This window comes from Mya arenaria, chromosome 5, assembly GCF_026914265.1.
Source record: "Mya arenaria isolate MELC-2E11 chromosome 5, ASM2691426v1".
Classification (NCBI taxonomy): domain Eukaryota; kingdom Metazoa; phylum Mollusca; class Bivalvia; order Myida; family Myidae; genus Mya; species Mya arenaria.
Window position 1 is genome coordinate 32,659,240 of NC_069126.1, and position 21,106 is coordinate 32,680,345.

The 21,106-nt window shown below is 33.9% G+C and overlaps 2 protein-coding genes and 1 long non-coding RNA gene across 3 annotated transcripts in view; all 3 read left to right on the top strand.

Moving 5' to 3' along the window:
• The first annotated feature begins 4,070 nt into the window (after nt 1-4,070).
• The window catches only part of LOC128234912 (beta-1,3-galactosyl-O-glycosyl-glycoprotein beta-1,6-N-acetylglucosaminyltransferase-like), a 39,389-nt gene continuing 22,353 nt past the window's right edge, over nt 4,071-21,106 (top strand). Inside the window, exon 1 of the mRNA XM_052949532.1 lies at nt 4,071-4,188. Within this exon, the coding sequence (XP_052805492.1) occupies nt 4,182-4,188 (7 nt within the window). The 5' untranslated portion in view covers nt 4,071-4,181. The remainder of the gene's footprint in view (nt 4,189-21,106) is intronic.
• Nucleotides 4,795-21,106, top strand: part of LOC128234913 (N-acetyllactosaminide beta-1,6-N-acetylglucosaminyl-transferase-like) — a 16,603-nt gene continuing 291 nt past the window's right edge. The window contains exons 1-3 of the mRNA XM_052949534.1: nt 4,795-6,228; nt 18,261-18,487; nt 20,013-21,106. The exon at nt 20,013-21,106 is cut by the window's right edge and continues 291 nt beyond it. Coding sequence (XP_052805494.1) covers nt 6,188-6,228; nt 18,261-18,487; nt 20,013-20,317 — 573 coding nt within the window. The 5' untranslated portion in view covers nt 4,795-6,187 and the 3' untranslated portion in view covers nt 20,318-21,106. The remainder of the gene's footprint in view (nt 6,229-18,260; nt 18,488-20,012) is intronic.
• On the top strand, nt 7,707-9,905 carry LOC128234914 (uncharacterized). Its single transcript, XR_008261066.1, has 4 exons — nt 7,707-8,507; nt 9,032-9,127; nt 9,367-9,463; nt 9,747-9,905. It is a non-coding gene; the product is annotated as an uncharacterized LOC128234914 (long non-coding RNA).

Below are 21,106 nucleotides of genomic sequence, written 5' to 3' on the forward strand. Positions count from 1 at the left end.
TCTACACAATTTTCAATTCGTCTGTTGTAAGAGACAGAGAAGTACGTAACCATGTTTGTTTAATTTATTATCAATACTGAAGAATGTTTCCAACATCTATTAACATGCATATTTATACGTGTTATAGCATACACAAATTATTCCACCATTGATAAGATAACTTTTGTATAGAGTTCAAAATCAAAATATACAGAAAATTGTTTTATTCATTATGTCCTTCATTATTAAGTTCTGGTGGATAATAATTGACACGTACCTATTCAAACAGAGTAGATATGCTAACGCACAAACTACAGACAAGCGAAGTAAAACCCAACACACTGCTCTATTCCATCCAAATAAGTCAAGACACTAACAACCAAATAGATGAAAATGAAAACGGTCCTACTAGAAGAATGTAGATAATATTTCATAGAAATTATTCTTCACAATACTCTATAGATGTACCAATGACGTTACCTTAAGGACTTTGCAATACAAACGTATAAGCAGAATAATAACTACAAAGTAATTATTATACAATTGTAAACTTTCAAACTCAAGCTTATATGTTTTAGCGAAGGAAATTTATTATTGGAATGTAGAATTCCACAAAATCAATGGTCTCAAATAAAAGAATGTATGATAATAAATCTACCTTACTTTTTATATTAACCGTTTATTCTTAAGTATTGGAAGATTCAATAAACTGCTACCTGCTTTCATATCCATCACTATAGACTATTTTACAATGTATACTCAGATGCCAAAACTTAAACTAAAGAGAGTAAATGATATGTTTACCTATGTTTTTATTGTGCTACATGTTATACAATGCTTGTCAATAATATATATAAAAAAAATGTTTTTTTTAAAAAACACATGGGTCATATTTTGAAATTATGCTATTAAATTAAATTGTAGTTTGTTTGCAAAAAAACATAACAGCAAAATTCATTTTTGAAATTACATTAAACCATTTTGTAAAGGAAAAATAATGAAGAATGCAGTAAGTTTGGGACAAAGAGGTTTATTCATGTAGAAAAATGAATTCCTCATAAAAAATGTGTTTTCGGTCATTTAATTCAATTGTTAGTAATCAGAAATACCCTTTCAAATGATACCACCATTATATGGCGCCACCTGGGATTAAAATTTAACATTACGACATAATGCCATAATGAACAACATATTATGTTAAGATAAAATAATTATCTTGTATGTCATTTCAAATGTATGTTTTAATGGCTAAAACAATCCGTTGAAAACATTAAAAAAATAGCACGCATTTTCAAATCTATGTTAGAGACTTGTACGAGGTTAATTTCAGAAGTAGTACTGACCGAATGCAAAAACGTTTATTTATTGCAGATCTACTCGCTAGTTTATATCCGTACTAACAATAGGGAATGACGTTCATAACGGAAGTACGCATGGCTCGGAGCAGCTGATAGTTGTCATAACAATTTCATGCGATAAAATATTCATTTCATAACGCAAAGTGCTACTCTACCAACAACAACTATCATATTCAGATGAGCCGCAATTCCAAAACATTAAATGTAAATATAAACAGATAATATTTACAACTTTTAAGTTCAAACATCTAAAATGTTGAAAATGATTTAAATAAAGTTAAACGTAGCAGATTTTGGCGGTTTAAACAACGTTTCTTTTAATAATGTCCCTTGTTTAATCGACGTCACATAAATTATACCAAAACATTTAAGATATTGGTTCATCCAAATATAAAAGCAATTCATTTAACTTGCTTTCATATATAAACCGCACAAAAGTGTGCTTCAGAAGAACCTATGTGTCATGGGTTTCTTTATGTATCGTCAGCACTGTTATTGACGCCGAAATTTACATATCTCAAAATAAATTAAATTTAAAATATGATTTACAACTTTAAACGTTATATATTTACACCTCAACTTCCATTCCTTAAATGAACTGTTTTTCGGCAATTGCGTTTATCAATCGATGAACGCACCATCTTCGGATATGTTCGGATCGCAATTCATCGCATAGCAATATACATGTAAACTATTGATCTTGATATTGTTTGTATTGTGTCAGCAGATCCCGTAAAATATAAATCAACATTTTAGAAAGTGTTAAGCAATTAATTATATTTTAAACGTATTGTTGTTTCAATTTTACGTTTAAAAGTGATTTAAAGTAGTTGATCTTTTTCCGCGTTATTGTGACGCCATTTGGAAAAAAAAGTTTCCGGTTACAGTCGGGTCGTTCTATTTACAGAATGGGTAAGAAAGGATTACTGAAAGGTTATCATAAATGAAATGAAGTCTTTTTTAACGTTTCTTGAATGAAATATGAACTATTGGTGTAAATCCTTCGGACTCCACACACTTCATTCATTCCTTAATTCATTCATATCATTTCAAGAGTTGTATATAAACTGTTAAATTCATCTTACCGCGTATCTAATTGGAATGGGGATAGGATTTAGACTGGCATAACTATTAGCAAATTTCATGAGAATAATTGAGATTGCCATCTTTTTTGCAATTGTTTCAAACTGTTCGGAGTAAATTGCTTTTTAAAATGGCGCAATGTTCGCATCGCAGTCTAATTTTAATTAGTGTACATTTTTGGCAACAAAACTATATATTGTGTATGTAGTGCGATTTATGTGATTTAATTATTGGATACAAAAAAGTTCATAAACTAATATCGAAATTCAAATTTAAAATAGAAGCAATCGTTCTAATTTATGTTTTAAGGCATTGTACATGACCGTATGGACCATCCCTCGTGAATGTGTGTATATTGCATATAGGAACGGCTAGACGCATAAAACCAGCACCAATGGTGCTTTCAGTTGATGTATTCGTTTTTTGGGGCTCGTTGAGAGAGTCGATTTGCACAGATTGCAAGGTAAATGTTGTGGCTGTAAAGGTGATTAGTATTTAGTAGTAAAACTTTTTTGTGTTCGCTTGCTAAAGTTTTAGAACAAAACACAACACGTATGTGTTTTTGCATAATTGCTTTAAAACTCTCTCCAAAAACACATACGTTTATTAGTTAAAACTGAACGGTTCTTCATGTACGATGATGCTCGACGATGTATGCTCCAATACAAAGAACAACTATAGCATTATGTCTGACTATGTTTTCCTGATAAATATGTGTCTTCGTAGATAATGACGGATATTAATTAGTTTTTTTTAAATGGAGGAACCCAAATTTCATTAGAAATTATTGCAATAGTATGGAGCAAGAAATTTTATTGAAGAGACGAACTGGTAAAAAGAAGCTACACATGAGTTTATCCGGGTTTTATCTCATGCAATTAATTTGTTCTCAATCGGAGGTTTAGTTAAATGTTATAAATGCATACGTCAAACAGTCTTAGAGTTAGTGATCTGCCAGTATGTTTATGATTCTTAAATTAAGCTTCAACGTTGTTCTCATCAATTGCAATTTGCGAAATCTCTTAAACGCTATAGAATAATCAGCGAGACCTATGAATTCTCGTTGTGATGTCATCCTTTTATTCGTCGCGAAGTGGTAGCATCGCGGTCGTATTGTTGATGCGACCGGGCTTAAACTGTTTTCAGTAGAAAATTAGGATATCAACCATTTTCGTGCAAGTGTAGACAAACCAAGATGAAATTCATAACAATCAAACGCAGTGACCTCCCTTGACAAGCAGAGACGATCTCAAATATCTTGACAAAAGGATTATATCATTTCTACCCGTGCATATATGTAAATAAAGGTGTGAAATATTTCGGTTAAACCTATTCACAAAATGCCTTATTGAAATATATATTTTTGGCTTCTATTTGTAACAGAAAAGAAATTATCAAAATGCTAATTTAAACAAGTCCCACAGCATTCTGTGTCTTTATTTAACACTTTAAAAAAAGTTTGAACTGTGCAGATGTTACGAGAGAACCACGAAACCAGGTTAAGTATTAGTGGTTTATGCAAGGTTTTGATATGAATCTAGTGACAAACCAGCTATGAAGTATACATATCGAATCGAGGACCTCAGCTATTTAGTGACACACGATACTCTGCTTTGTATTCAACCTTTTGTACCAATATCCTCTACTTTAATTTCCCTAAGATCCGCATGGCAATTTTTTATTTTCATTTGTAAACAAGCTCCATTTTTCGTTTAAGGGACGATTTGGATTATCTAAAACAGCACGTAAAACCTAAAGAAAATGAGAGGTAAGCATTATAAACAATCTAAAAAGCAATTAAAAAGATAAGATAATATTTTTGTTATATGATTGATTGTTTCAAAGCTAACGTCGTAACAGACAGACATACAGACAGAAACTGTGCCCCTGTGTAAAGATATCCATGATCCAGGGTCAAACATGAATGACCATGGTCAAACCATGGTTGTCAATGATGATTTCAAAACTTTTGACAATGATTTTTATGACCATGGTCAACTGTGTTTTGACCATGGTCTGACCACTGTCAAGCCATGGTCAAATCAGTATCACTGTCAAACCATGTTCAAATCAGTAGATAATAAAAAGTTTTGTTTTTTTGCTCAGTCAATTTCCATCAGTGTAGTGACCATGAATCTTGGTCATTCATAGTCAATAACAATTTCATTTGATGTTGAATAAACCACTAAAATGAAAGGTTAATTAAAAACAAATATGATTTATTTTAAACATACTAAGTTATGCATCAGAGAATGTGTGTTGCAAAAACTTAAATGGGTTTACATGAGAAATGAGTATTTTTACTAAAATCTCTGATCATCCATGGTTCATGGTCAACACTGACCATGAATAATTCTGAAACATGGATCATTTTGGTTTTGATTTACTACAGAGTTTATTTAACACATCCTTAACCCTTTTATTAATATAAACATGTTTTAAGACCTTTCCAAGCAAAGTAGACCCAGATCACAAAGCTCCTGCATAATCTTTTAGACCAGGGTCTGCTTTGGTTTTGATTTACTACAGAGTTTATTTAACACATCCTTAACCCTTTTATTAATATAAACATGTTTTAAGACCTTTCCAAGCAAAGTAGACCCACATTTACAGCCATTTCTCGGTAACAAGCTGGTAGAATTTCATGAAACTTTAAATATGAAACAATATACTGGGATGTCCAATATTAATTTTTGATTGGTCAACTTTCCTTTGAGTTATCGCCCTTGATTTTTTGAAAAACCCGCGTTTACATCCATTTCTCAGTAACTAGACAGTAGAAATTCATGAAACTTGAAATAAATATGAAGCAACATACTGCAATGATGCCTGTTAAAAGACATTTGGAATGGGTAATTTCTATTAGAGTTAATCTCTGTGAAATGATGTTCTTGTGTTTAATTACTGTTCAAGAACTATGCAAAACTGTACTAGAACAGTAACTGATCACTTTTAAGAACAGTTGTACTTGAACAGTTCAAGAACACTTTTTAAGAACAGTTCTTGAATTTTTTAAAGGCTATTGTTGTTCTAATACTGTTCTATATTAAAGTCTAGCACAATATAAGAACAGTTCATGAATAGTGTTTGCACTTAAAATGTTCTTGAACTGTTCATAAAGACAAGTTGGCACATTTAAAGATTAGTTTATGAACTTTTATGTTCTTAATATGTTCTTGAAATGTTCTTTTTTAAACAATTTGGCACATCATAGGAACAGCTTATGAACATGGCAAGTTCTTAAAATGTTCTGCATATGTCTTTGAAAGGAAACTTGTACAAAAACACAAGTTCATATGAACTCGGCGCTCTGACAAAACGGGTCTTACTTACATCAGAGAATGATGTTGACTTCAATTTTTGACGTATCACTCCTAGTGCAACACAAGAAAGTTACTTAAAAACAGCATGGCCATACCTATTAGGCATGGGAACTACGTAAGAACGGTCGTTATCATCAATGTGAAGATAAACAAGCACTTTCTTCAGGTAAGTAACATCCACCACTGATAGAAGATCTGATTGTCTTACAGTAATGTAATGGTTTGGGAGTCTAATTCCAGGTGCATATTAGATATAACTGCATAACCAATGTCCTGAAACAAAATGAAGTATCTGATAGTGCCTATTTTATCATCTGCATACAAAACAACACTACAAACTCTTTTCTCCATTCTTCTATACTGCTTTGAATGAAACATTTTATCATTAACTATGACTCTGTCAACTTTTTTTAAATTCAGAAAGGCACCATGATCCTGATTTAGATGCTGAACTACTTCATTCTCTACTTCTTCAAATTTTACAGGTTTGACTGTACATCGATATAGATATTTTGATTAGCTTTCTTTCTTTGAGACTAATGGTAGTGTCCGTTTCTGAAGACTTTATATCTGAACAAATATCCATAGTTCTTCGGGTTTTTTTGTTAAAGAAATTGATGCTAGTGCTAAGTGTTATATCAATTCTCTGTTGTAGTTAAATGTTTAAAAATATAGTTTAAAATAGTTGAAAAAGGTTTACTATTATAGATGCAGGTTCCAATTATGTTACATTTTTGGCCCACCATCTGTACAGATGGTGATATCCACAAAAGCAGTCTCCTGCTTCATAGGAGTCCCCTACTTTTAATATGCTTCTTCTGTACTTAAATAGAACTTCTTAAAACAAGACCTGTGCTCCAAATGAAGTACCAGGGACTTAATGTGTACTTATTTGAACTGCAGGTGAAGCCCCCAACAACTTCTAATGAGCTTCTGAATATGTGTCAGTGGGCTTCATTTGAAGCACCAATGCTTCTAATGTGCTTCATTTTGATAGTATTATGTGCTAGAGACTTCAATGCTACTTCTCTCACTTTATGTTTTTGTTTAAAAGATCAGCTGATACTTCATTTGTGCTTCTGCAACTTAGCAATTTAATACAGCTAGGACATGTCTTTAAGGAGCTTCAAATGTGCTTTTGATACTCTGTCAAAATTGTTATAAATAAGTCATTTAATATCTGCTGACTTGGCAGTATTAGTAACAGTGAAAATACATTTTTAAAAAAGACAAACATATTTGAAACATTAAAGATTTACTTTGATAAAGATTTTACATTGTTAAATACAAAATCTGAAAAATATTTCCACATCTCTAAATTTAAAATAAAGTACATATGTACAATTTATACATGTACAGGTGTCTATCGTTAACTGCAATAGATGGTCCTACATCTACAAACCTGAGCACTGTATTAAAGAACAAGAAGGTCAAAATAAAGATCTTTCAAGTAAATTTAAAATTAGATGGACCATGATCTCTGAGAATGAGGAAAAATGCAATTGATTTGCTTGTAATCGATTGTCTCTCAAATATTTACAAAATAGTCATGTTCTAACGTAGCTATATTCTAACGGTTATGCATTTAATTCCATTAAATATTGTTCAACCAAAACTTGTAAATCAACTGATTATAGCTGTCCAATAAACAATAACTGTCTATCCAACAGTGACTCAAATAACACTAGTTGTCCATCACACATTCTGTCCAACAAGTAGTCCAAACAACACTGGTGGTCCAACCATCACTTCCGGTCCAACCATTTATAATTGTTCAACCAACACGTATGGTCCCTCCAATATAGCGGTCCAGTAAGCAATAGATGCCCAACCAACAATAGTGTTTCAACAGGCACTAGCTATCCATCACGTTGCTACCAATCTAGCAGTCCAACCAATTGTAGTGATGTTCTTCATTGAAAGTAATGATCTCAGAAGATAACATCAGCATATTTGAATCATATCTGTAAAGAAAGGAATGGAACATAAAAGTATATTTTTTATAAAAAAAAGTAAATAACTCTCAGACTTATTTATGGATGGGGTTTAAGACAATCTGGACCCCAATTTAAGTCCAGGCCTGGGTGTATGTGACTAGTACGGTGGCCATCATAATATTTAAACATAACTAACTAGTAACAAATCATTCAGAAGACTACACAAGTGACAGCATGACATAATTACTCTTTCTAAGTAAAATGTTTATAACATAGTAATAATCTACACAAAGCAGTATAAATATCATAATTTATATTGATAATGATTTATATATGTTCATTCATAAGACTATTAGTTATACCTGGTCATGTACATACAGATTCCTTATAATAGATTATGACGGTCAGATAGTAAAACAGACTAATGTATTATTTGTATTTATTTTCAAACAAATATTTTAGAATAGATGATAATTATTTGTTGTTGATAATACTCCAATAAGAATAGTACCGCAGTCTTTTCTGAACCATCTACCCCACCCACCAGAACTAAGTGTCCAGGTAAACAGTCAAGCGATTTATAGCTCAAATAACAAATGACATTCAAATGATATCACAATAATGTAATGTAAACTCATTAAAATGACAAATCTAATATAAATAAATAAATTATAACAAACCTGGAACGATAATTAGTCCGTATTTATCGCTGTTATTACAGTTCGTTATAACCCGGAAATAAACCGGAAGTAAGCCTGCCGCAAAGTGGAGAATGTTTGTCGAAATAATGCGCCAAATAAACTGAAGTGTTGTTTCGTTTATTAAAGGTAAGTTCAAGTAAAGTTCGGGGTATACTTCAATTACTTTTATTATGATCTTTTACGCTAACATTATTGTTTAAAATAACATAGCAACATTTTAAAGTAATGAGCAAATATGTTTTGTTGTAATACATTTTCGCGACAAACGTACAAAATACGTTTTTGTAGAAACACAGTTTAATGAATGTTTGTGACTAGCGTACAGCTAATACTTCATTGTTGTATATTTTTACAGCTATTATATTTGTTTCTTAATGTATGTAGGCTATTTTTGTCTAAAAAAAGAATCAATTGCCATAAAGGTCCGGCAGCGATGCAAAAGTGGGTGGGGAAGGTCAAAAAATAAAACGTTTAAAAAGTCCTTATATAGTTTTGAGGAACAATCTTTAAAGGGAGTGAAACATATATTATTGGCAACATGTTTTGGTGAAGTAAGGAGTTAATTTTACAATAGAATATTTACAATTAAATGTTGGTCTTTTGCATCAAATTATAGTTAAGTGTCTGAAATGTTGTTTCGTCTATTTTAGCCGGCCTAAATGAGCTAACAAAGAAATCATCAGTCCACAAAAGAATCAACCAGGGAAGGAGAAAAACATTTAAAGCTGCAATTGCCAAATCCATCAGTGAGTAGACTATTTTTAAAGCACATGGTAAGATTTCCATGTTGCAATGGATAAATGGGTATGAAGCATGCTTGTGAAATATTGAACCTCAAAACTAAGTAGAAATTGATTTTTTTTAACATTTTAAATTTTGGTCCTTCAATGGGCTTTTGCATCGCCGCTGACCCTTGACCTTTTAAATAACCACTATGCAAACAAATTATAGTTAAGTGCCTGAAATGTTGTTTTGTCTATTTTAGCCGGCCTAAAGGAGCTAACAAAGAAATCATTAGTCCACAAAAGAATCAACCAGTGAAGGAGAAAAACATTCAAAGCTGTAAATTGCCAAATCAATCAGTGAGTAGACTATTTTTCAATGCACATGGTAATTTTTTCATTCTGAATTTGAAAACAATATGGTGGATGTGTGGAGTGGATTTTATTTGTAACACTTTGAAAATATTTTTAAAAAATCAGACTCAATAAATTTGAGCACTTTAGTTTAAACAAATACAATAAGCTATCATTAATTTATATACCTGCGACATCGAAATCTTAATTCGCACTGATTTGATAACCAACTGGCCGTTAGTTATTGGAAAATATTGGCAGTAAAAATAAAAAAATAAATATTTTTCAGGTTGGAAGATGGATGTCAAAGTCTCAGACAAAAGCTTCCAGAGTTAAGGAAAGAACACTTCAACAAAAACAAGCACGAGAAGAATGACTGCAAAAAACCTTTTCGCAGATTCGTTTCCTCATCAAGTGTATTGAAGGAAAACGGACCTGTCTACAGAGACTAGATGTAAATGTCAAGGACTGCAATGAGAATTCAATGACTCCTTTCTAATTGTGTCAAATGTCATAAAAATTAAAACTGTTATAAATAGACGTGTAGTAATAATGAAATTATCACCCTGTTGCGAATAACATTAACTAGTCATGAATGACATTTTGAAAAAATCATGAACTGTCAAGTTCATTACCTAAGTAGGAGTTCATGAACATGATTTGTCCAAATTGTCATTCATGAATAGTTCATGTTTTTTCTTTAAAAGCACACGCTTGACGTCAGGAGCTAGAATAAGGTTAGGTGAATAATTCACGGTCCTCTTATTTAAACTTCAGATAGGCTTCATATGTGCAGCTTATGTGCTTTAAATGTGCTTCATGAAATGTTTAAAGATCCAGTTTCAAGTTTCTTGGAGGAGCTTCAATTGTGCTTCTTCAAGTGAGACTTAATCTGCGCTTCTTGTGGGACTTTTAAGTGTGCTTCATAAATGCGCTTCCAGTATGCTTCAAAGAGGAGCTTCAGTGGTACTTCTGCCATTGAAACTTTATCTGTGCTTCCTATGGGGCTTTAAGTGTGCTTCACTTAATACACTGAATACATTTCATGTGTGCTTCAAATGTACTTTGAAGATGTACTTTAAAGGTACCTTCAAGAAGTACTTTTGAAGCATAATTTGCATAATTCGAACCGTGCTTCAAAGGTACTTTCCGATATGTGTTAGCATCTGCATTTCTCATCAAATATTCTGAAGCATGTAAGAAGTAGGGGCTGTGATTGTGCTTCTTATATACTCTACCAGAGAGCTTCAAATATACTTCTAATATACTTGAAATGTGCTTAATTTGTGGCTCAGCTTTTCAAATAACATTTGATCCGTGGTCCGTCCTTAATTACGTCTGTTAACAATTGTAATTGTTTCACAATTGTTATCATATCTAGTCAGGAATGTACTGGGTAGATTTCAAGATTTTAATCCATGCAAGAACATTTCTTGATCCGTACTTGATCTATTCTCAACGTGTACAAGTATCACTAGAAAATGATAAGAACATTTTAAGAAATGTGCATGAATTGTTCTTGAACTGTTCAAGAACTGTACTTTTACTACTACTTAAGAAATGTGCATGAATTGTTCTTGAACTGTTCAAGAACTGTACTTTTACTACTCTTTAAGTGTGCAGGAACAATTCAAGTTCTTGAAACGTATTAAGTTTAAGAACTATATTGTAGGAACAATTGTTCAAGTCTGTTCCTAAAATATTCACAAGAAAGGCCTGTATACCAGGGTTTGAATTGTTTTCTTGTTCGGCTGAAAGGCACCGTAATAAAGCTAAATTGTTGTTCTGTTTTATTCTGTTAGAAGTGGTCCCGAGTATATCTTTGTGACATTCATTTGTTTTCTCATTATGAGCACATTGTGAGATTTTGAGATTGTTTGATGTCTGTCCATCTTTCCTAACTTGTCAAGGCCCGAATACACCACAGTATAAACATGTTTGACCATGGTCTTTATGGCAGCCACAGCTGTATGGGTCAAAACTTGTTCGACCATGGTCAACACATGTTTGACCATGGTCAACACAAAGTCGAACATGTTTGACCTTGTTTTCAGGGGCGGCAATATACCACAACCTTGGTCAAAACAATTGCTTAACCATGGTTTTGGGGACCATGGTCAAGCATGTTTGACCACGGTCATTAGGTGACTTTGTTACATGGATAAACATGGTCAGTCTTTTTTCATGGTTGACCATGTCCAGAAAGGCGGCAATATACCACGGCATGAATCATGTTTGACCATGGTTCATCCATGGTCCACACACGGTCAACCCTATTTTTCATACATGGTTGATCATGTATGAAACATGGTCAATCATGTTTTAACCATGGTTATTTCACAGGGGAGGGACCTTTATGTCACATTGTTTGTTCCTGTTGTTTAAGTGTCTCGGATTTCATATGTGTCCAGTCATGTGAAGAGTGTCAAACGAAACAAGAGGTGAAGCTGTGCGCATGTTTAAAGGAAGTGAGTTACAGTTACATCGTGAACGTGTTTTAAAAAGGAAAAACATTCGCGCACACCTGTGGAAGTTTTATATGAACGAACAACTGCAAGGAAATAAACGTTTCATTCAGCATTGGCTTGTTTTAATATGATGCTGTTTTTCCAAGACCCTGAAATTTAAACACCTAAAGGAAAATACATTAGATAATGAAAAATATTTGCATGCTTGTCAAAATATTTTTAAATTCATTACGAATTTTAAAAGATGTATCATTTAAAGGTAAATTTGACATCGTGCACTGTAGATACATAAAATAACTCAATAGAATGAAGAAATATGTATTTGTTAAAATATTGCACATTCATTAAGTTCAAAATATTTTAATTACAAGTTACGAAAAAATGCAGTTTGATTTAAAAAAAAAATATACAACATAATTTCAAAACTGCTTAATAAAATTAACAACTACATCTTTGTGCGAAACATAGTTCATTTAGGTAACGATTTTTGAATTTGAACTTTGAATGTTTTTGATGTAACAGATGTAACCGCTTGTAGCCAATGTTACCGCTTAACACGATATTTAAAATAGAAAATAAACTCGATATCTGATGAACATTTTCGATTTTACCCATGCAACCGATTGAAACCAATTTAACCGCGTTACCTGACATTTGAGTTTTTTATTCTTTAAAGTTTTCAAAAACAATGTTGTTACTCAATGCAACTATTGTAACCGCATAAAAATGATCATGAAACGACCTGAAAACTCGATTTTTGAGGTTGAATTTTGATTTTCTTTTTCGAAGTAACCGTTGTTACCGGTTGGAACCGCATTACCCATTATTTGAGATAGAAATAAAAACTCGTTTGTTAATGAAAAATGTCGATGTGACCGATGTCACGGTTGTAGCCAATGTAACCGCGTGACCCGTTTTTGATATAGAAAAAAACAACACGTTTTTAAACTTTTGAGAAACTTTGCTGTAACTCGTCTTAACTATTGTAAACGCTTAACTCTGAAAACTCGATGTTTGATGAAAATGTTCGGTGTTACTCATGAAAACTGCGTGAACCGATATTTGAGACAGAAAAAACAACAACTATTTTTCAAACTTTTTAAAAAAATTGCTGTAACTCATTGTAGGCAGCTAGGCCCGCAGACTTTTATAACCGTATCTAGGAAATCGGAATATATAACTTTTGGCAAATGAATGCGCGCATGGGCGTATCAACCCCAGCGCCGTAAGAACTGCGGTGGTCACCATTTACATCGAAAATACCTAGTAAGCAATCTGCTCTAAAAGCTACGGACTGCGTTCTGCATATTTATTAGCTTGCAATAAATAGCGCTGTAGTTTTTAATCTATGTTATGCGGTTAATATAGTTCGAATATGTACAAAAAGCAATTATTTTAATATCGGCGAGTTACAGAAGATTTCATTTTATACCTGTCTTTAGATTTTGCGTCGGCTGAGGACCGATACTATCTACATGTACATTGTAGTTAAGAATAGAATGTTGGTCATCGCATTCGAACAGCCTTATTCCACAGAAATACACTCTGAGAAGTCGTTTAATCCCGGAAAATATATATATCGTATTTTGATGCCATTAAATGCTAATTAGGCTTAAAATATCAATTCATGAAGTTTTAAATGAAATTATAATACTTAATTTTATCCTACAACTAGTTTGTTTTGGTGATTGTCCCTAAATCGTCTATTACGTGGCATGTTTTTATTGGGATTGTTAGTTTAAACCATAAAGACATTCTGTTGTGTAAATACAATACTAACAACATTTTAACCATTACTAAAAACAATTTATACACTTTTACTATTCAAATCAAATCGCGTAGACATGCTATCGACCTGCTACAATTTATATCATAGTCATGTAATGCCGAATAAAACAGAAAGTATTGAATATTTCACAGTTTGTCTAAGTCATTTCAGTCCAATATCTTGAGCATGCAGCATAATGCATATGCATTTTAAAAATAAATTTGATATAAATCTGTTCATTTTGTCCACGAGAGACATATGTTGAGGGCATTATTAAGATACATGTACATCAAACATACAGAAAATAAATAATATGTGTCTGTGATTCGATCCAGAGGTATTTGGCGTTATAGAATGCAGCCACGCATATAATATCCTTAGATGTTTATGTTAATAATTATGTTTTACAATTTCATGACTATAGTCACAAAACGTTGCAGGCCGAAAGCCATTCAACGCTTTAAGCGCATTGATTAAAATAATGGCCAAGATTGACATGATAATTACGAATATATGTTACACAAAGCATTAATAGATAGCCCTTGATGTCAATATATGTCTGATAATAGAGCATGAGCACATGAACAATATTTACGTTCCAAATTGCCCATCAAAGCCTCTACATAGTATTTATTGTTCATGAAAAATTATCGACACATTACGTTTTAATAAAAGACAAGGTGATAATAATTGCATCGTATATCATTGGTTAATTTGACGTCTCGCTCATCCAATTGCAGCGAAATATTGAAATAAACATTATTTTGCAGGGGTGTGTCCCAGGTGTCCATGGTGTTTCGACAACAAAATGACACAGACAACCACAGTCAAGTCATCGCGCTTGTCGTGCTCATTGAAATCATGTGCATATGGGTTTCTTTTCTTAACTTTGTTTGGATTTATGCTGCATATTTTGGACTTTATTCGCTACTCACCCGGACCTTCAATTGACAAGTTCGACACCAATGTGTCTAGAATTCCTCACCTTTTGCCAACAGTGTACCCAATATTGTTGCAACGCGATTCTTACTTCATTTAGGACAGGAGGGTAAAACTGGTTAACTGCGCTGCAATCTTTGGTGGTGATGGAAATGAAACTGCGTTAGCTGAGCGCCTTGCTTCTACAGAAAATCGGACCTTCTTACAAACAGCTGATTACATGAACATGACTTCAAATTGTTCAAAGTTTATTCTGGATAGAGGTTACATTACTGATCCGTTCGACGAACTGGAAAATGAATTTCCTATTGCTTTTAGTATACTCATGTTTGTTGCAATAGAACAGGCCGAACGATTACTTCGTGCAATATATCGTCCACAGAATTATTATTGTTTTCATATAGACGCAAAAAGCGATAATGACTTGTATGACGCAATGTCACGCGTGGCCACCTGCTTTGACAACGTACACGTGCTTGAAAAACGCGTGGATGTACGATGGGGCCAAATGTCTGTACTTGAACCGGAACTACTTTGTATGGAGCATTTGTGGAACCGTAGTTCAAAATGGAAATATTTTATTAACCTGACCGGTCAGGAGTTTCCGCTCAAAACTAACAACGAACTAGTCCGTATTCTGCAGGCTTACAATGGTTCAAACGACATCGAAGGAACTATTAAAAGGTTTGAACTTTTAGCTTTGGTCTAAATTCCTTAAAAACTTGAAATGCCCTAATCATAGGAAACCGTTACATCTTCCCTAATATTAAATCGGTTAGGTAGTTTAATGAGAATACCTGTTTTATCGTTACATGATGAAGCAATTGTTCAGAGATTTAAGCTCCGATTTTGCAAAAAAATACAAGAAAATACAATATACTTATCCATTGTTTTTGCAACACCACATGGCGTATGTTCACACCGCGACTTGACGTTTTCTTACCTCGCCTGATGGCGCGTTGTCGAATGGTATAATTTCCCCTTTCAGAAGGCATTTTAGTATAATTTGAATTTGCATATCTATTCAAGATAAAAACGTTCCGCATATGTATTAAGTGTATTTTCTTTTAACTTTCTACTTAGGCTTATTCTATTTTTTTTCAAATTTTGTATACAGTAGTATAGGGCATGACCCTAAACCACAGTGTTTACTATATATTTAATAGGAATCCTCCATTTTGCCTAGTGGGGTCATATTTCGCCTATCATTCATTTAATTGAAACTCGTCATCTGTTTTGGGGGGGTCAATTTTGCTGGTATATATTCACCAGACACCCGCGATCTAGTTTAGTGGAGTCAATTTATGTTATGATTAGTGATGTTGACAGCCGTCTTTCAATGTCAAGTTCTTTCATTGAACAATGCCACAACTGTTTTAGCGTTGAGTCATTTCATACTATTTCTATTGTTTCAAAAGTAAAAAGAATCTCTGCACCATATGGTGCAAACAAAAACATCAACATTTTCGTGTACATATTTTTATATTTACAAGGTTTAAATTTACAATCAAATCGTAATCATACATACTATTTTTGAGCGCACAACAATGTCAAGCTTATTTAAAAGCCATTTGATAATACGTTTATTAAAACCTAGTCTGTAATACTTTGTCTGTTATGTAGTTAATAAACAGGCGGTATCCCGTTCACGAGAAATTTTTAACTGGTCAGCTACTGTGATTATATCGTCTGTGTACCCTTTAACCATTCGCTTTAATGTATAAACATTAATGTCCAAACGATTTTTGTAGTACAGTGTTATCCCGTGGACTTACAAATAATTTCTTTCCACATGAGGTGAGTCCACTGACCGTACACGTAAATGGATGTTTGGAGTAAAATTTCTGATGTACTTGGGGGTTAAGAACTGGGCGTGGGTGAAGTATTGGTGTAGAAGGACCGCTCTAATGAAGAGGCGCTTCCTGGGGAATACGTGCTGGCCCTACTTGATGAGGAGAAGGAGGCACAGCACACCCTGAAGAATAGGATACAAGTGATTGATTCCATCATAGAGTTGTCTTTGATGCCTGATCATAGTATCCCTCTCGAAAACCCGCGTTCACAAGTTACACATTTGGTGGACTTCATGTCTGTGTAAAGGTTACATTGCATGTCTTTTTTCGTATAAACGCGTCCCTTTAAATTCTCCGAACGCAAGGCCCAACTATTCGAATGGTTAATATTTCTAGTCACACTATATATAGACTTACATATTCAGACTTGAATTTGGATTATTCATAAGAGTCAGTGACTATGCGAAGGATGCATAGAAGGGGGAGTGGGAGTGGGAGGAGGAGGAGGAGGAGGAGGAGGAGTAGAGGTGGAATAAAGGAGGATGAGGAGGAGAAGGAGGAGGAAGAGGAGAAGAAATAGCAAATGTTGGACATTGAGACTGCTTTTCCATTCTTTACCATTTGAACTCAGTCCTATGCACTGAGATGTGACATGATCAGCTTTATCATTTCTGCCACTCAATAATCATAATAATTGATATGTAAGCATTGCTCGTAGTTTAATTATTTTTGCTATTAATACGTAATGATACACCGTAAGAATACGAGTATTACTCATAGCTTACCTCATAGATTCAAAGGTTCTAGCCCGCGGTCGTTAAGCCGAAACCTAACGGTTTCAAGGCTGATACCGTAACTCAACAGGGACCACATGTGCCGTGGATGCAACATAAAGTCCTTCTTGCTAGGAGGACAGAAAATGTTTAAACGTGGGTGCATATTGTGACATATCCTTACTTGCCTTAGACAAGTACTCACACGTATGAATAAAATGGTGCGAACCTGTCTTATAACTGACACTTATTTTTACTTCATTAAAGGTACAAACCATGCGGGATCATCACTGTTTTCAAGATTTAAAAAAAATCATATCTTCGTTTGCGAAGAAAATAATAGAAAAGAGAGTTGAGTTTAATACATGTTCATTGTGACATATGCACTAATGGTTCAATGATCGGCAGTAAAATAACAATGCGTGTTCTTAACTAAATAAAGCTTGCGAATACTAATACAGTGTAACAATTTAATAGATTTGATATTTGGCTTTCAGTTTTACGTTATCTTTTTCTTTTTACGTTACGCTACAGTGTACATAAAACCTCCTTTTCACCATACTGCTTACATTTCAAAATGGTACAATAAAGAAATAAAAAACCTGAAAAATATCTGACGAGAAATGAAACAATATCTTGAATAATAAGCCTTTTTGAGTTATTTTAATTTTATTTCATGAGGTTCGATTGTTTACAATATTAAGTCTTTATTCTGAGGAAAAAAAACATATACATTTATATTGCATCCAATGTGTCAATTCGATCAACGTTTAAAATAGTCTGTGAGGTCGTTCGATTCAAAAGTTCTCTTTATATTGTAATGACATTTAACCATTGAGTGTTTATTTTAACTGACTGAATTGATTTGATACAATAGCAACAAAACAAAACAGTTTGCTGCCGTATGCAAAGGGCTGATGTGGGGCCCTTAATAATTTTCGCGTATTATTATACACAAGCTTTATATCTTGTCTATATTATTTGCATCATGCTAGGATTTAAACAGGAACGGACTTGCTTTATTTCAATTGCTTCGCTAATGAATATGTATGTTACTTTCAGAGCAAACAAAAATCGATGGGCCAATGCAGGACCTCCACCTCACGGGGTTGTGCCAACCAAAGGTGCCGTTCACATAATTGCCAGTCGGGGCTACGTTGATTTCGTGCTTCACGACCCCATTGCCGCTGATCTACTAAACTGGACTCGAAAGACGTCGGTTCCTGACGAGACTTTCTTCTCGACGATCAATCATAATCCGTCTTTAGGAGTACCGGGATCGTACAAAGGTGAATTCCCTTTGGCTGATGAACAGCAGCTCTATCATTAAACAAGTGACCTTTAGACAGTTAATACGTGTACGTTCATTAACTAGCTATTGACAGATAAGCTTTGCTTTATTTCATGCCAATGTTTAAAACTCAATTATTAAATCTACATGTGTCTTTCTATAGACAAGCTCGGGTTTTGTACAAATACTTTGCCATGAAGCTGATCTTTTCAATTCTCTTCTCTGTCAACTGATTAAAACTTGAAACAAGGATAAACCACAAATCAAAGAGAGACAAACTTATATTTTGTGTACCCCCCCCCCGAAATATTACAACTAGGTTTATATACCAGCATCTAGTCATCTATTAGTTTCATGTCTTAAGTGTTACACGCGGGCCTGGTAGGTTAAGGCGGGTACCCTGGTTTAAATGTAGTCGCCACTACGTTTCTTGATGGTTTGTAGGTTGTTTTACGTCAGCTTTGTCGCATCTTGTTTGTTAAAGTGAATGAAACGGATGTTGTTTTTTAACAAAATGACGCTCTCGTAGCTCAAAAGTTCGGTTTTCATTTAGAACGAAAAACAAAATCCAAACTATACCGATTTTGAAACAGATGATATAGTGACTTGGTGATTCTCTGATAAAGGAAAGAAAAAGCGTAATTTATATCACGTGTCTGTGGCATGTTATTTATATACGAAATCGATATCGATATATGAAATCGATAATCTAATGTCTATTTTTCATAGTACTATAAATTGCTTCAGATTTGTATTCCTCTTTCTACATAGCACTGTATCTTGCTTAATTACATTTTGGTTGCTTTAGGCCTAGCATTGCATATTGCTTCATAGCATCATACATTGCTTCATAGCATCAGATCTTGCTTCCTAGCATCATATCTTGCTTTAGCATTGTATCTTGCTCCAAAAAGTATATCATTTATGGGAATTATATCGTGCTTCAGCCTCGTTTATCTCGTTTCTTAGCATTGTATTCTGATTCCAAGCAATGTACGTTGTTTCCTAGCATTATATCTAATTTTATTGTTGTATCTTGATACCTATCTTTTTGTTATGTTATATTTGTCTTCTGATTTATATCCAGTTGACGATATATGCCAACTCTGCGAAACAACCTAAAGGTTATTTGCAAGATAGTTTACGCCTGTCAAATGTATACATGTACAAACTCACAACTTACGTATTTAATTTTGACTTGTTACACACATTTAGCTTTATGTATTGCAATTTTGAATTTTGGGAGTAGTTATGGTAAATATTTCATCAATTCAACTTTCTTTTATGGATTGAAATGAGTAAATGCATGAATGATTTGTCAGCGTTGTTTGAACGTTTTGGCTACATGGTTTGTCTCTGTAACTGCCATGGTATTACAAGTTGTTCTAATAGTTGCGTTGCAGTTATTGTGAGAGATGCTATATAAACGTACACACAGATATACACTCACTCCACACTTTAAAATTGAACAATTGTTTTATTGGCTGGAAATGGGTCATTCAATCAATAACACTTCATTGCAGGCTTACCAGAGACGGACGGAGATATTAAGCCATTCCTTGCCCGCTACAAGAACTGGGGCGAACGAAAATGTCATGGGAAGCGGGTGCGGCTCGTTTGCGTCAACGGGGCCGGCGACCTCCCTCCCTTGAAGGACAAGCGACATCTATTCGTGAATAAGTTTCATCAGGAGTTCCATCCCCTGGCATACGATTGCCTGGAGGAGTTGTTGTTCAATAGAACTAGGGACGGTCACCTCGGACTAAGGATCTTCAATTCAACCTTTTATACTAATCTCGGATTTGTGAAAAATAAAGTTGGCCGCTGATGTTATGTGAGCTTTTTTGCTTTATTCATGGTTTGATTGAGCAAGCGCTCGACTGTTGAAGCTTTAAACTTTTAAATTGTATTGATAACACTATTTAATCTTAATGCTATCTTTTTTGTTCAACGTTAAGGATCTCCTAATGAGTGCCTTGTATGTATGCTTTGACCCTCAAGTCATTTAACACGATTCTACTTACACGAATTACTGCTTTGTTTGTCCCTGTTATTCGATTTGTATCATCCCATCAAACTGTTGCTGCACGATGGTGGAGACACACAACGTTCTTATATGTAATTAAAAATGTTTGAAAAGATACTTAAAATCTGCTTGCTAAGGCAAGGATTTTTGTTCCTTGTGAGACAGCTTGATGATATCGCAGAAACACATTGAAATACGCTCGTACTACTCAAACTCATATATAAGTGATTTGGTTTTCATTTTTTGGTTATTGAGGTCAATGCCAAGGTCCACAATACCTAACATTGGAAAGCAGTTTTAGCTCTATCAATGTATCCAAGAATGATGTGCAGTGATTAAACACACACAATTCTGCCCATTGTCTTGAATGCAAAATGTACGGCTGCATTTCTAATTTATTTTTACCTTCATCAGTGTTCAAAGATTGAATCAAAATTACACGTTTTAACTGTTTAGTTTACATTCCGCTTTAGGAAGGGTGTCCGCGTTTGCTTGCATTTGTTGAGGATATTGCCCTTTTTGTATATGATCATTACAGAGTATTTTCAGTTAATTTATTAGTTTATTTGATTATCGAGTGACACTTCATTG